Source organism: Charadrius vociferus, unplaced genomic scaffold, assembly GCF_000708025.1.
Source record: "Charadrius vociferus isolate BGI_N301 unplaced genomic scaffold, ASM70802v2 scaffold282, whole genome shotgun sequence".
NCBI classification, from domain to species: domain Eukaryota; kingdom Metazoa; phylum Chordata; class Aves; order Charadriiformes; family Charadriidae; genus Charadrius; species Charadrius vociferus.
The window spans coordinates 1,076,727-1,090,108 of record NW_009647731.1 but is presented as its reverse complement, the minus strand read 5'-3'; the positions used below and the strand labels follow the sequence as shown (position 1 = coordinate 1,090,108).

The 13,382-nt window shown below is 40.7% G+C and overlaps 2 protein-coding genes across 2 annotated transcripts; both read right to left on the bottom strand.

Moving 5' to 3' along the window:
- Nucleotides 1–381: 381 nt before the first annotated feature.
- On the bottom strand, nucleotides 382–1,467 carry BDKRB1 (bradykinin receptor B1). Its single transcript, XM_009881608.1, has one exon. The coding sequence runs from the start codon at nucleotides 1,465–1,467 to the stop codon at nucleotides 382–384; it is 1,086 nt and encodes a 361-aa protein (XP_009879910.1).
- Nucleotides 1,468–10,510: 9,043 nt separating this feature from the next.
- On the bottom strand, nucleotides 10,511–11,656 carry BDKRB2 (bradykinin receptor B2). The gene has a single exon (XM_009881607.1). It carries the CDS (start codon nucleotides 11,654–11,656, stop codon nucleotides 10,511–10,513), a length of 1,146 nt encoding a protein of 381 aa, XP_009879909.1.
- Between the last annotated feature and the right edge of the window lie 1,726 nt (nucleotides 11,657–13,382).

The following is a 13,382-nucleotide window of genomic DNA, read 5'->3' as shown; positions in this document are numbered from 1 at the left end:
TCTTCTAACCACTGAAACCACAGCAAAAAATATAAGAAAGAACAAGACTACGGTGTAAAATGGGATGTCACACAGTTTATTGATTTTGATTCATAAAAATATGACTATGTACATAAGGATTTGCCACAGATGAAAGATATTCCAAAATGATACAGTATCAATGGCCAGCACAGATATTTTCACATATAAAAAGTAAAAATCTTTATGTACTTGAAGAGTAATTGTGTAACAATTTACTGTCAGTTTTACTGCAGTCAAGTGATTTACTTTAATAAATAATTAGCTTAGTCTGTGAATGTTAGATCAGTGCAATTCATATTCATTTTTTAATGCCATTTGAGATAAGTTGTAGCATCAAAATGAAGATGGAACTGAAAACTGTTAGGTTAAACTACTCCTGACTGGAAACATGTTGAAATATGAAGACTTTTCTTTGAACGATACACAGCTCAAAGGACATCCGCAGGGGATAAACTGCAAAAAAACTTCTAAAGCCTTTTGCCTGAAGTATTTCCCAACAATGACATAAATCACAGGGTTAATGCAACTGTTGGTGGTAGCCAGAGTGTAACCAAACTGCTCACCAAAGTTGAGCAGTTCCTCCCAGAAGCAGCCTTTAATCACTTCTCTCTGGTATAATATATCAAGGAATACAAAAAAATGGTAAGGAGTCCAGCACAAAAGAAACATCAGCACCACTGCGAAGATCAACCTGGTAGCCTTTGTGCCTTTGTGCTCCTTGCAGCTCTTTGTTCGGAGCGCTCTTCGCTCTCTTGTATTTTTTTGTAGGGAGCGAATGGTAGAGAAATTAAGGAAGACGATTGCTGTCGATGGCAACGCAAACCCCACTATGTTGAACACCAGCCTTTCAGCTGGTACCCACGATGGGCTGGGGAAGTCTAAAGTGCACGCTGAAATATTCCACAGGGGAAAGTGTTTCACGGTCCGAAAGGTAAAGGTTGGGACGCTGAGAAGGATGCCGAAGAACCAGGCGAGCAAGCAGATCCCTTTGGCCATAGTTTTGCTCCGTATCCCTCTGTGGTTCAAGGTATGGACAAAAGTCAAGTAGCGATCCACGCTGACTGCCACCAGCAGGTAGATGCTGGTGTACGTGTTTAGGCCAATGGATGCGCTGGTGCTGCGACACAGGAAATTGCCAAACGGCCAGTTAAATTTATTCCTGATGTTCTCTGCCCAGAAAGGCAGGCACGTGAGGAAGATAAGATCAGCAACAGCCAGGTTCATAAGGTAGATTTCAGCTATCTTCAGGGGGCCCTTGTGCAGCGAATATGTGAGGAGAACAAATAGATTTCCAAGCATTCCGATAATGCAGATGGTGTCTATATACTTAGGTACTATATAGTACACGATTTCCCACCAGTCATTCAAGTCCGGGCAAATAGTTGAGTTGCTCTTGTTTTCGCTCTGGTTTGAGGAGGGAACATTCAGTAGAGGAGTGTCAGTCATTTTTTAAAAATTCTGAAGTGAACAAGAGACGTCTTTGAAATGAGAGAAAGGGACTGCAAAAAAGAAGCATAACATTCTAAAAGTTGTCTCCCAATCAATGATGTAACAAACACTTAAATGCTGGAAATTCTTTATTAGTGCTCACTGATGATTATCGGCCAGATCAATCCGTGCTTCTTATGTGCAGCGGTGAGAAATGTTCCCGGTATTGGCAAGGATAGAACTTCCTCCACATCCTGTGAAATTTCCTCTCTTTGCTGCCATTGTTTAAAGTGGGTGGCACAGAGGAAGGAAGGTGCCAATTTGGTGCAAGTAGCGCTGTATGTGTCCTCCAGACTGGTGACAGAAACAGACACAGCCGGATTCCAGCTCCCTGAGAGCAGCAGGAGTCACGCTGGTGACACAAAGCTAGCTTTGCACCCTTCCCTGCCCTGACTCTTATTTTCCGTGCTATGTACAACTCTAGTAGGATGATGCCTGGTTCCCAGAACTGGGAATGCTACTCACTCGCTGTGCGCAGCGATTGTTTGCTTAACTTTGCATTCTTTCATTCCCTCTCAGTTCCTCCCGTCCTGAACGCTGGGTTCAAAATAGCCGTTAGTTTAGACAGCTTATTGCTCTCAAACGTCAGCAGTCGGAATAACAAAATATTGACTCCTCCAAAACCCTATGCTCAAAATCTTGCCTAGAGGGAAGGCCTCTGCAGCTCTGAATTCACAGCGCTCTTCTCCAGTCCAAAAATTCCGTATGAGTGCAGCTGGAGAGAGGCAGCCCCGGCCTCCAAAGCATTTAGACTTTCATAGCATCAGCAATGCCTTTATTTCTCTCTGGTTACTCTGTGTGAGACCGGGCAGGGATGAGAGCACGGGTAAAATGCTATCCTCCCGTGTAAACCCACTGGGTTGCCAGAGCTGCCTCCTGTGGTGACTTTCTTCTCCTGGTGTTGTCATGCTCGACCGTAGTGCCTGGATCTTGTTTTTTACAGGCATTCAGTCTCAGAATCATTATGGTAGGCAAGACATTACGGAGCCTGTGGTGACATCTAACATTTCAGTGTTTCCTATCCAAGTGGAGCATGCCAATCATAAAAAAGAACACATTTTTTAAAAAAAATAATATTTTGCAGTCAGTCATCCTGAATGTTAACTTTCTGCTACAGCTATTTAGTTCTGCTCTTTCGGGTTCTGTATTTTTAGACCAAGGAGATAGCTAAGGACGGAGTTTCTGAAGAGAGCATTTAGGACCACCATTCATCTCTTTCACACACACGTACAGCCTTAGTGATGCCTATACCTGAGCAGCTTGCCATACTTATCTCTGCGATGCCTCTAGGAATCAGGTAAGTACTAACATTCCACACCACACAATTTGGTACTTCATGCGCAGAACATTTTTCATCATTGCAGAATTCAGTGAGTAGCAAAGTTTTATCTGAGTGCATAAACTCACTGAAGCTGACAGTCTTGTCAGGGAACTGGGCTACAACTCCGGCTGACAAAGCTCTCTGTCTTGGAACATCTTCCCTTACAACAGTCTGAATTTTATGTAGTTCACTGGCAGTCTCGTGCAAACTGAGACAACTTGAGAGGATCTAAAACTGCAGAGAAGATATATAGAGCACTTAAATGGCTGATTAGCATCAAAGAGGCTAACTGTGAGACAACAGGAGTCTAACTTTTTATAGCAGGAGGCTGGCTAAGGTGTGAGAGTAATGGAAGAGAACCCGTATATGTCAAAAATAACATAGAAGAAAGATAAGAGTTAAACATTTCTTTTTATAAACAGAATTATTAGTTTTACTAAATATAGAGGAAAAAGAAGTGCTTATTTTCCTTGCTTGCCTATTTTCTGATGATTTCTTGCTGTCAGTTTATGCCAGTCACTTTGTACATTTCGGATGTGATCTCTGGGCTGGAGCCACGAATTCATTCATTATGGGCTAAACTAAAAACTTCAGGAACATTAGCTGAATCTGACTTCTTGTTTAGCAGGAACAAGAATAGTGCAATAGTACAATAGTTCAACAGTACATGAAGTTTCTGTAGAGTTTATTACCGGGAAAATTTCTTTAGAGTCTACTGGCCAGTGCCCGAGCACTACCACAAGCCACAACTTTTGTGAACATAGAGCTCCACATGTCCTCTTGACAAAAAATGCAATTCATTTTCCATTGCTTAATTTCATTTCTTCTTCAAAGGCAATTTTCTTCTGTAAGTATTTTTATGTATTTAGTGCTAATGGACAATTAGCCACATGAATGGTTTTCAATTTATGTACTTAACACGTTCTGGTCATCTTTTATGCAAATAATGACTCATTTCTGATTAACTTCCATGTACAGTGAATCTATCACCGTGATTCCTATTAAGACATAATACCCACTTAGGATCATGTACTCTGGAAACACTAAATAAACACAATTTAAGCTTTGGGAACAATCTTAAAATAAAGATTACTTTGAAAGAGAAATGTTCAGCTATAAAGAAATTTTATAAAATGGATAATGTTTTTACACATAAAGTGAACTAATCCTGAACTTTATAGAGTTACTTTCATGGAGAAAAGGAAAGGGAAACTCTTACTAGACTGCACAGACCAGAACTGAGAGCACAAAAGATATTTTTTTTCTATAAAAAGTATGTGAAATAATTTTAAGGAAGGTAAGACATTAAAAACAGATATACATACCCAGTCCTTGTCGTTGCTTGCAATTTAGGTAAAGTTTCAAATTCAGAACCAGTTGGTAAATAGCAGTACAGAGGTTACTGAGAGAATTCAGAGATGCATCCTGAGGCACGACTGAGTGCTGAGTGTTTTGTTGGCCATGTACGATGTGTGTGATGTTACATTTTGGAAGAAAGCCCCAGGATTTTTTTTTTTTTTTTTTTTTACTTCTCCAAATGTCGGCTGTAGTAATTTTCAAGGCATGTGAAATATTTCATTCCCATTGTGAAGTCATATAAGCCATATGCTGTGACTCCTCCTATAACCACTAATTAAAGCTTTCAAGTACAGGTCCTTGCCAATTAAAAGTTCCTTTGTGTGGTTAACTATGTCCGTAACAATAACAATTTTATCTACAGCTCTGAACTTCGCTCTCAGTGCCAATGAACACAAAGACAAACTTTGAACTAGGTTTTGGTGGTGGTGGGAGCTCCTTCCTCTGCCAGCCGGGGGGAGGACTGTGCCAAGGAGCTGGGATTGGAGCAGATAGGTGTATGGGAAGGGCTGCTGAAGCTTGGCCACACTAAAGCCCCTGTCAGTCTTTCCGCTGTTTTTGAAAAATGTTGTCTTTTGCACCCCGCTATAGGTATCCAGGGTATGAGCCTCTGTGAACATCATTTCTCAGCAGTGTGTGATGACCGCTGTATTTTCTCAGGCTTGCACCCAGAAACAATCTTTTTGTGTGATTACCTGATGGGACCTTGTAGCCTGAGGATGCTTGTTTACCAATTATTTTTATCTTTTTCATTCGGATTCTCCTCTGATTTACTTAAATGACAATAATAAAAAAACCCAAACAACACATCTGAAGCATGTCAGATTTTAAATACAAATCTCTTTTAAGTATATTTGTGTATATAGGTTTTTCAACTTCTTTTTCAAAAGTTTCCGTCCGCATCCTGGGCTGCATCAAAAGAACTGTGGCCAGCAGGTCAAAGGAGGCGATTCTGCCCCTCTACTTCACTCTTGTGAGACCCCACCTGGAGTACTGCCTCCAGCTCTGGAGTCCCCAACATAAGAAAGACATGGACCTGCTGGAGCGTGTCCAGAGGAGAGCCACGAGGATGATCTGAGGGCTGGAGCACCTCTCCTGCGAGGAGGGGCTGAGAGAGTTGGGGCTGTTCATCCTGGAGAAGAGAAGGCTCAGGGGAGATCTTATTGTGGCCTTCCAGTACCTAAAGGGGGCCTACAGGAGAGCTGGGGAAGGACTTTTTACTGGGGCATGTAGTGACAGGGTGAGGGGGAATGGCTATAAACTGGAAGAGGGCAGGTTTAGATTAAACATTAGGAAGAAGTTTTTCACTTTGAGGGTAGTAAGGCACTGGCACAGGTTGCCCAGAGAGGTTGTTGAGGCCCCATCCCTGAAGGTGTTCAAGGCCAGGCTGGACGTGGCCTTGGGCAACCTGGTCTGGTGGGAGGTGTCCCTGCCCATGGTAGCGGGGTTGGAACTGCATGATCTTCAAGGTCCTTTCCAACCTAAACCATTCTATAATTCTATGAAAAACAGTGAGAAATTATGCAGGATCTGAATTGTTATTTACTTACGAAAACTTTTTTCCCATTGGCTATCTACCCAACAGAGGCACTGTCTCTCTGACTTCTTATTCCACTGTGTCTCTTCTTGTTCGGCAAGTGAGTTAAATTTAAAAGGCATGCAAGGCTGCATGGTGATATCTTACTAGGAACTTCTCTATCACCATGATAAATACTTTTATTCTAACGTTTTATTCATTAAAAAGATACTAAGTTCAAATTATGAAAACAATGGTAAAATTGACAAATTTGAAAAATTGTTCTGGTTAACACCATCACACTGGAGAAAACTCTAAAGAACCCAACATTTAACTTGAAAATTTAAAATGTGTAAATACTTCTTTTATTTAGATGACATCCTATTTAAACATTTACTTATTTTATTAAATAAATGAAACAGTATAAAAAACATGTCTCAAATGAAGCTATAATCTTCACTTCTGTCAAAGTGTTCTTTTTTTAATATCTGGATCAAAACATTTATTTTGGTGAAGACCTGAAATACAACTTTTTTTGAATTACATGTTACCTAAGGAATCTTAATAGCCTACAGGACATCAATATCTAAACAACACATCCCACGCTGACTCATTAAGGTAAGTGCAATACAACAGGAGATCTTCGTCACAGACTTTCCAAAATTTCCTCTTTGCTTACGTTAGTGAATTTCTGTGTTTAAGTTATTTTTTCCGTGAGGAAGAAAATTTGAGCAATAACAAGAAATCTGGAATTCATTCTTGCTTGGACGTGAATCTCTAGGAGCCTGCCTACATCCACATTTACTCACAGACTCTGAATAGAAAACTGCAGCTGCGTCTAAAATTTAAATGATAAATAACATAGTCTTATGAAACTCATCACTACAAAATGGCATCAAAATATTGGCTTGCAAATCCAACTTTTCTTTGTAAATTGAGTTTCTTATTTTCTACTGCTTTTCATCGTCATCTTTAGAACGTATCTCAGCAGTGGAGAGAGGTTCAAAACTGAGAGTATATGCATTTGGAGGAAATAGTGAAATTAATAGGCACTGCTGTAGGTCCAGCTCTTAAACAGCTTGGAACAAGTCCACATAAGAAGCTGTAACTGTATACAAAAAGAGGATTTAGCGTATTATTTCTTTGCAACTTGGGTCTTCATTTCAACTTGTAGAAAGTACATAATGATTTGGTAACATTTTACAGTTTGCACAGATGTTATGGACCACAAATTAAAGGAATGTCAAGGATTAAGTTTAAAAACATCTCTATTAGAGTCAACAGTTAAAAGGCCTTTGCTGTGTATACATAACTAAAACATATCTGTGTATTAGTGCCTTCAACTCAGGATACTCACCGCACATTATCTTTTAAGCTTCTATGTTCTTCAGCCACCTTGCCTGTGTTGACTTTCCTGCAAAAAGTACACATTCTCTAGAGCTGCAAAGGAATTTACAAATGCTGACGGGGCCTCTCTGATCAGAAACATTGAGCAAATATGTTGATGAAGGCAGAGGTAAGACTGTTCGCTGAATTATTGCTTACATTGTGTGGTAGACAAATGGCAGAAATGCAAAAGGTCTCCAGAGTTCTGGCTCTTGGTCCAACAGCCCAGCCATTAAAACTCTTCCTCTTAATGTAGTTGAAGCCTTTAATGATCTGAACAAATTATCTTTTTGGGATGGTATGATTTAATGGTTTGTTTTCCTTTGTTGAAATGGTTTGCAAATCAACATAGTTATCTGTTATAACAGTTCATCTATTCTGGAACAGGAGAAAAGTCTTTTGATGCGACCTTGTGATGTAAAATTCTTTGTTCAGCTTGTTGGATTTCTTTACATGTGCTATAGACAGTGGTTGCTGAGGAGACCTTAAACTCTGGTGCAGCCTTTTACAATTCCTAATAAATCATCCTGGTAGCATCACAGCACGGTAATACGAACTGCAGTTTACAGAGGCTGCAACAGCAAAACATGGAATGAGCCATTATAGGCTGGAAACCCACAATGTGCTGGTGGAAGAATGGAGTGAAAGGATGCTTCAATGGCTAAAGTACTGCTTGGGGATTTAGGAGACCTGAACTGAGATCCTGACTTCTCCACAGAAACCCTGCCTGAAAAAGAGCAACCTTGACTTGCCCACAGCTGTTTGTGCTAACAGCAGTTAACATCATTAGTTTTGCATTTCAAGTGAAGCCAATAATCAACCTGAAAAAAACAGACAGTGAAAAGATGAGAATTATTCCTGCCCGTACCTACTGCAGGCCAGAAATATCAACCGGCTGTTGATATCCTTGCTGTTCCTCTGCCAACGGTCTCCATGCGCCTCCGTCAGACTGAATGTAGGGTCAGATGTTTGTATGGATAAAATCTAAATAAAAGAGGTGTCAGCTTCAGGTAAGAGGGAAGACGGGAGCAGCTGAGGGAGGGTGGCAGGATAAAGAGGAATAAAAAGGTGGCGTGTTTGCAGTTTGACATCTCCAGCTCTGAGATCCTCAGGACTATGTCTGCCCTCATTTTACCAAGAACCCTTCTCATATTTTGCCTGGTTTCTGTGAGAACAAGACAAAGCCAAGCGACTGAGTGGGACTGCAAACTGCCAGTAGGTAAGATGTAGCTTGGACATTACACTTTATTTCTTGGTTTTTTTTTTTTTTGTACCTGCATAAATGGTACATGCCAACGCTGCACAATGTCTGATTGTGCTGGAAAGTGAGCAAGGATGAGAATTAAACAGTCTGTGAGCCAACGTTGTGCGTTCTGCGGTCTGCAGAGAGTGAAAAACCACTGAAGAGATATCAGTCCCCTTAGCTGTTTTAATTCAGATTTTAACTTCCAAAGGGAGTGAGGGTGGTCAGCACAGCTCAGAAATGGGCCCTGGAAAGAAAGCTGACACAAAACTCTCAAAGTAGCTAAAACTTTGTGGTTTCAGCTCACTTTCGTGTGGTACAACAGGAGCTGAAAGAAAGCACCTGTAACAATTGCACTTCTGACAAGTCATTCCTGAGTAACAGGATATGGGCTAGAGAAGACAATGTCAGTAACTCTCATTTATGAAAGTAGTTTATTTTCTGTTGTACATGCTTACTGCATAGCAAAATAACGTGTCTATATATTTACATGATTTAAATTAATATCATATTAATACAATAGCATTTTTATATTTTACTTCTCAGTACCAAATACCCAAAAATCTCTTCTATTGCCTCAACAAACGTTGTATGGAGTTGCTTTTATTTAACAACTGTGTGAACAGCGTGCTCTTCGCTGGAGATAACAGAAAGCCTTGCAGTGTTTCATCATAGGCGTCTTGGACAATATAAAGAATGAACAATAGAAGTATTTATGATGTAGGATTATACTGGATTATTAAAGAAAACCTATGGAAATTGTCTATAAATCATCTACAGTGATCTAAATCCCATAGTTTTTATAGCACATCTGCACACCTCTAGAGTATTTTTGGGTTTAATCATTTGAAGGTTTAATATACTTTATTGCTCCACTCAAGCTCTGATGAATAAATACCAGACTGCAGTAGCTGTCTGAGTTTACTTATGTCACCAAACTCCATTTCCCTTGATGGTTTTAAGGCTGTAACCTTAAGTGCTTTGGAAAGAACAAAAACTCTGTTAGCTTCAGAAGATTTTACATCATCTCCAACTCAGTTTTTGATCGAGGTTCCTAGAGATAAAAGTGCATACTGAGAATTTGGTACACTGTGAGTTTATCTTCTGTGTAAACTCAACTTAGATCATAAACTGAGTCCAATTGGGGAAAAGCTATCTTGCGTCAAAGTCACTCGGATTAACTCTACAAATAAAACGTAAGTATTAGTGCCTGAAAAGGCTGTTCTTGAATACTTTGAACTTTCAACAGTCCTACTAGCTTCAGTTAGATTTCTAAGGCAGTTAGGTGATGCCCTCCTTCAGTTTCTTCTACTTGTGAGATTATACCAGTTGTGCTGAGCTTTTATATTGCCATTAAAAAACATTACAAATATTAATTATGCTTTGTGAATATTAAAACCTAAGTCTCTGAGCTGAAGTGTAGGTATGAATGTAAATAACACTCACTCACTCAAAAGGAATAAATGAATTCTTTTACCCTGATGCAGAAGAGGTAAAGAATAACCTGCTACAAAGAAAACTCAGCTAACTTAATGCACCTGGTTGCAGCCTTCCTTCTGCTAATGCCTTACCTTTTTTGAGCTACTTTCCATGCATACAAGCTGATGTAAACCTGGAACTAGCAGGGGCAGAGCAGTTGCAAAAAGGCATAGCTCATCAATCAAACAATCAAAATAGTTTTGGACGACTGAACAGAGAAACTAAAAGCCCAGAAGATGGTCACACCTAATAGTCTATTTGAATAATAGTCCTACAGGATTAACTTTCCAGAACTTACTCAAATACAAGCCCCTGCAATCAAAAAACTAGTCTTACACACTGTATGGGTACCACAAGTAGTTGCACAATCCTGACAATAGCTTCTACACTGGGGGTCTATTCAGAGAACTGTATGTCCATGTATGTACACCTTAGAAATGCAAACAGTTCAAATGAGACATACATGAAACATTATTCAGCCATGAAAATGTAAGTATGCTACAAAGTAGGATTCAATCATGGCAAACATCCAGTAACATTAGAAGAAGGTCCCTGTATGGAGTTTCCATTAGGATCAAACTGTTGATTTCACACAAATGATGAATTCTACCACACGTTTATTCTGTGACCAGTAGCAGACGGATATTAGTCGAGACTGATATGTTAGAAGCCTTTTTTTCCCCGCAACGAACAAATTGTGCTATCGTGGTGGTGGGAAAACAGACTTTTTCCTTGGGTATTCACTTGAAATTGAAGTTTTTAAAGTGTCCAGGGAGTTTTCCATCTGCACAGACTGTGATTTTCTGCACCTCTTTGGAAACAAGTCCTTATAGAATTCCACAGCCTTCTTCTGGAAGTGCTTCCCAACAATTACATACAGGACCGGGTTCAGGCAGCTGTTGCTAAAGGCACAGTACACAGCTACCTGGGTCAGTAAGTCATTGATTTGTCTCAGGCATGTGAGAGTGGGTGCGAGGTGACAGATTGTGTCGATGAACGTGCTGATCTGGAATGGAAGCCAGCAAACGATGAACAGCAAAAGCACAGCAAGGACCAGCATCGTGGCTCTCCTCTCTGTCTGAACCAACTTCAGTTTTTGCAGCTCGCTACTTCGTAAGGCTTTGATGATTTGCATAGTGCAATAGGTGATTACACAGAGTGGCATCACAAAGCCCACAATATTCAGCAGGCAGTTGTTTGCAGGCTCCCAGTGGTGGGTAGGGTAAACAAGACCGCAGGCTGTGATGTTGTATTCTTCGTAATACTTTAAATTTCGGAACACCATTGTTGGTGAACATATGAGCAACGCGCACATCCAGACTACAAAGCTATTCCATTTGGCACAGACCGTTCGCCGCATCCGTCCAAGAGACATGGTTTTCACTAAGGCCAGATAGCGGTCGATGCTCACTAGTGTCAGGAAATAAATGCTAGAATAAAAGTTCATGTAACTCATTACGTTGACAGCTTTACAGAGGAACAGGCCAAAAGGCCACTGATAATTTTCAGAAATATTAATGGCCCAGAAGGGCAAAGTACAGACTAATATTAAGTCAGCCAGTGCCATGTTTGCCAGGTAAATTTCAGCCACTGTGCAGCGACTCTTGTGGAAACACAGGACGGTGAGGACAAAGGCATTTTCTATTGCTCCCAGAACAAATATAAACCAGAGGAATCCGGGCTGAAAATCGTGTAGCCATTGCCATATGTCTTGATTAACACATCCAGATTGATTCACCTGAGTCACTCCTGAATTATTGCCGAAATTCACGGGAGTGCCTGTGAGGTCCTGGGTGGCTGTGGCGTTGTAAAGCTGTGTAACGCTTTCAGATGTGATGGAAACCATTTCTATGCAGAGAAAAACAAAAAGATGACATGAGATTGCTTCGTCTAGCTCATTGCTGCAAAAGATGCAATAAGAAAAGCTGGCCCTGCTTTCCCTACTGTCCTAAAAAGTGCAGCTTTGAACAGGCTTACACTTCTCTGGGGCGCTTTCTCATAGACACCCTGAATGCTTGCAGAAGGTTTCACAGGCTAAACCTCATGGACCAATTTTAAGTGGGTGAAACAGAGGGGATAAAGCAACAGTAGACTTTGTAACCAACAAGTTAACTGAAAAGAACATTTACCAGCCTTTATTCACTAGAACCAAGATGCAGCAAGGGGTTTTTAATTCTTTGAAGAGGCTGATGGTTACTTTCTTTTCTTATCTTTGTGTATCGGTAGCCATAGTCTCCTAAAGGACAGACGTCCCTCATGAGTCTCGTGTTCCTCATTGTTAAGCTACTCGTCCTGTGGCATGTCCCTCAACATTTTACACCCTCTCCTGTAAAGCAAGAACTGGGTGGAATTCAGTGGTGTTTTCCTCCCCACACACCCCCACCCTTTTTCCCAAGTGTCACGACTGTCACAGCAGACATTTAGTTTGCAGCTCCAGTTTGCGCTGGGAAAGCTGCAGGAGTGAGGATCCGTGTTCGCAAGCAGTCTGCCATTCTCAGCTCCTCACTGGAATCACCTGTGTATCTCTGCCTCTGTGCTGCAATATCTCTCTGCAAGCAAGTCACAGAAGAGAGAAATGGTACCACCTCTGCGAGGGAACTTGGTTTCCATAGGTCGCCAGTGGGTGGGCTGGTGGTTTGACAAAGATGGTGGCCATCGTGTGAACGAGGACCCGTCTGCAGTCAGGCTGCAAGGGGACAACTTGGGTGCAAAAGCACAGTCTGAAAACCAAGTGCTGTACTGTAAATATTCTGTGGGTCAGAACAGCTCGGGGTCTTACAGGGAGCTATTTATGGGCACAAATGTCAGATATGCGCTTAAACGTTACTGAGACCAAACAGAAGTTGAGCATCCAGCATCCACTCAGCACTGTTAAAATGTTAACTGTGGGTTTTATTGTTGTGTTCTGAGGGAATGAATGCTGAGACATTATTCAAATAAAAGACTGGCTGCCCAGACCTGTTTATATAATTCTCTGGGACCGGGTGACAGAAATAATGTTTGTCTTTTTCCAGGTCTTTAAAATACCACGGTTTATATTATGGTTTGATTGGAAACTTTTCAGATGTGTTTTTAATTAAGACTTTTGTCTGATTCAGCTGGTAACTTGGCAGTAAAAAGGGAACGCATTTGTAATTCCTGAAAGGACGGGGTTCTCATTTGTACTCTGGTTACAGATTTGTTGTTTGATAAGTGTCAGTGCTCAATATGCATGCAGACATTTGGCTGTTGGATGCAGAATTACTGAAAAATAGTGCTCATATTGTGTTTACTTAGTTTTAATTAAGCTTGAGAACCAAAAGCAAAGATGAAACCCACATTTTACTAAGTACAGTAAAGGCAGTAACAAAGGATACTCTCTCTATACTGTAAAATTTATAACAGAAGTGTCAGGTAGGACAGGTCAACTGGATAAAACAGGCAAGTGGGACTGAGAACCTTGAAAGACAAGGCAATTTAAAAATAGACTAATGGGCACAAAACAAAACGTCAGCAAGGCACATTTCCAATCCTTTGTAACTTGAGCAAAGGACAGTATTTGCATAGCCTGGGTAACAACATAAATATTCTCA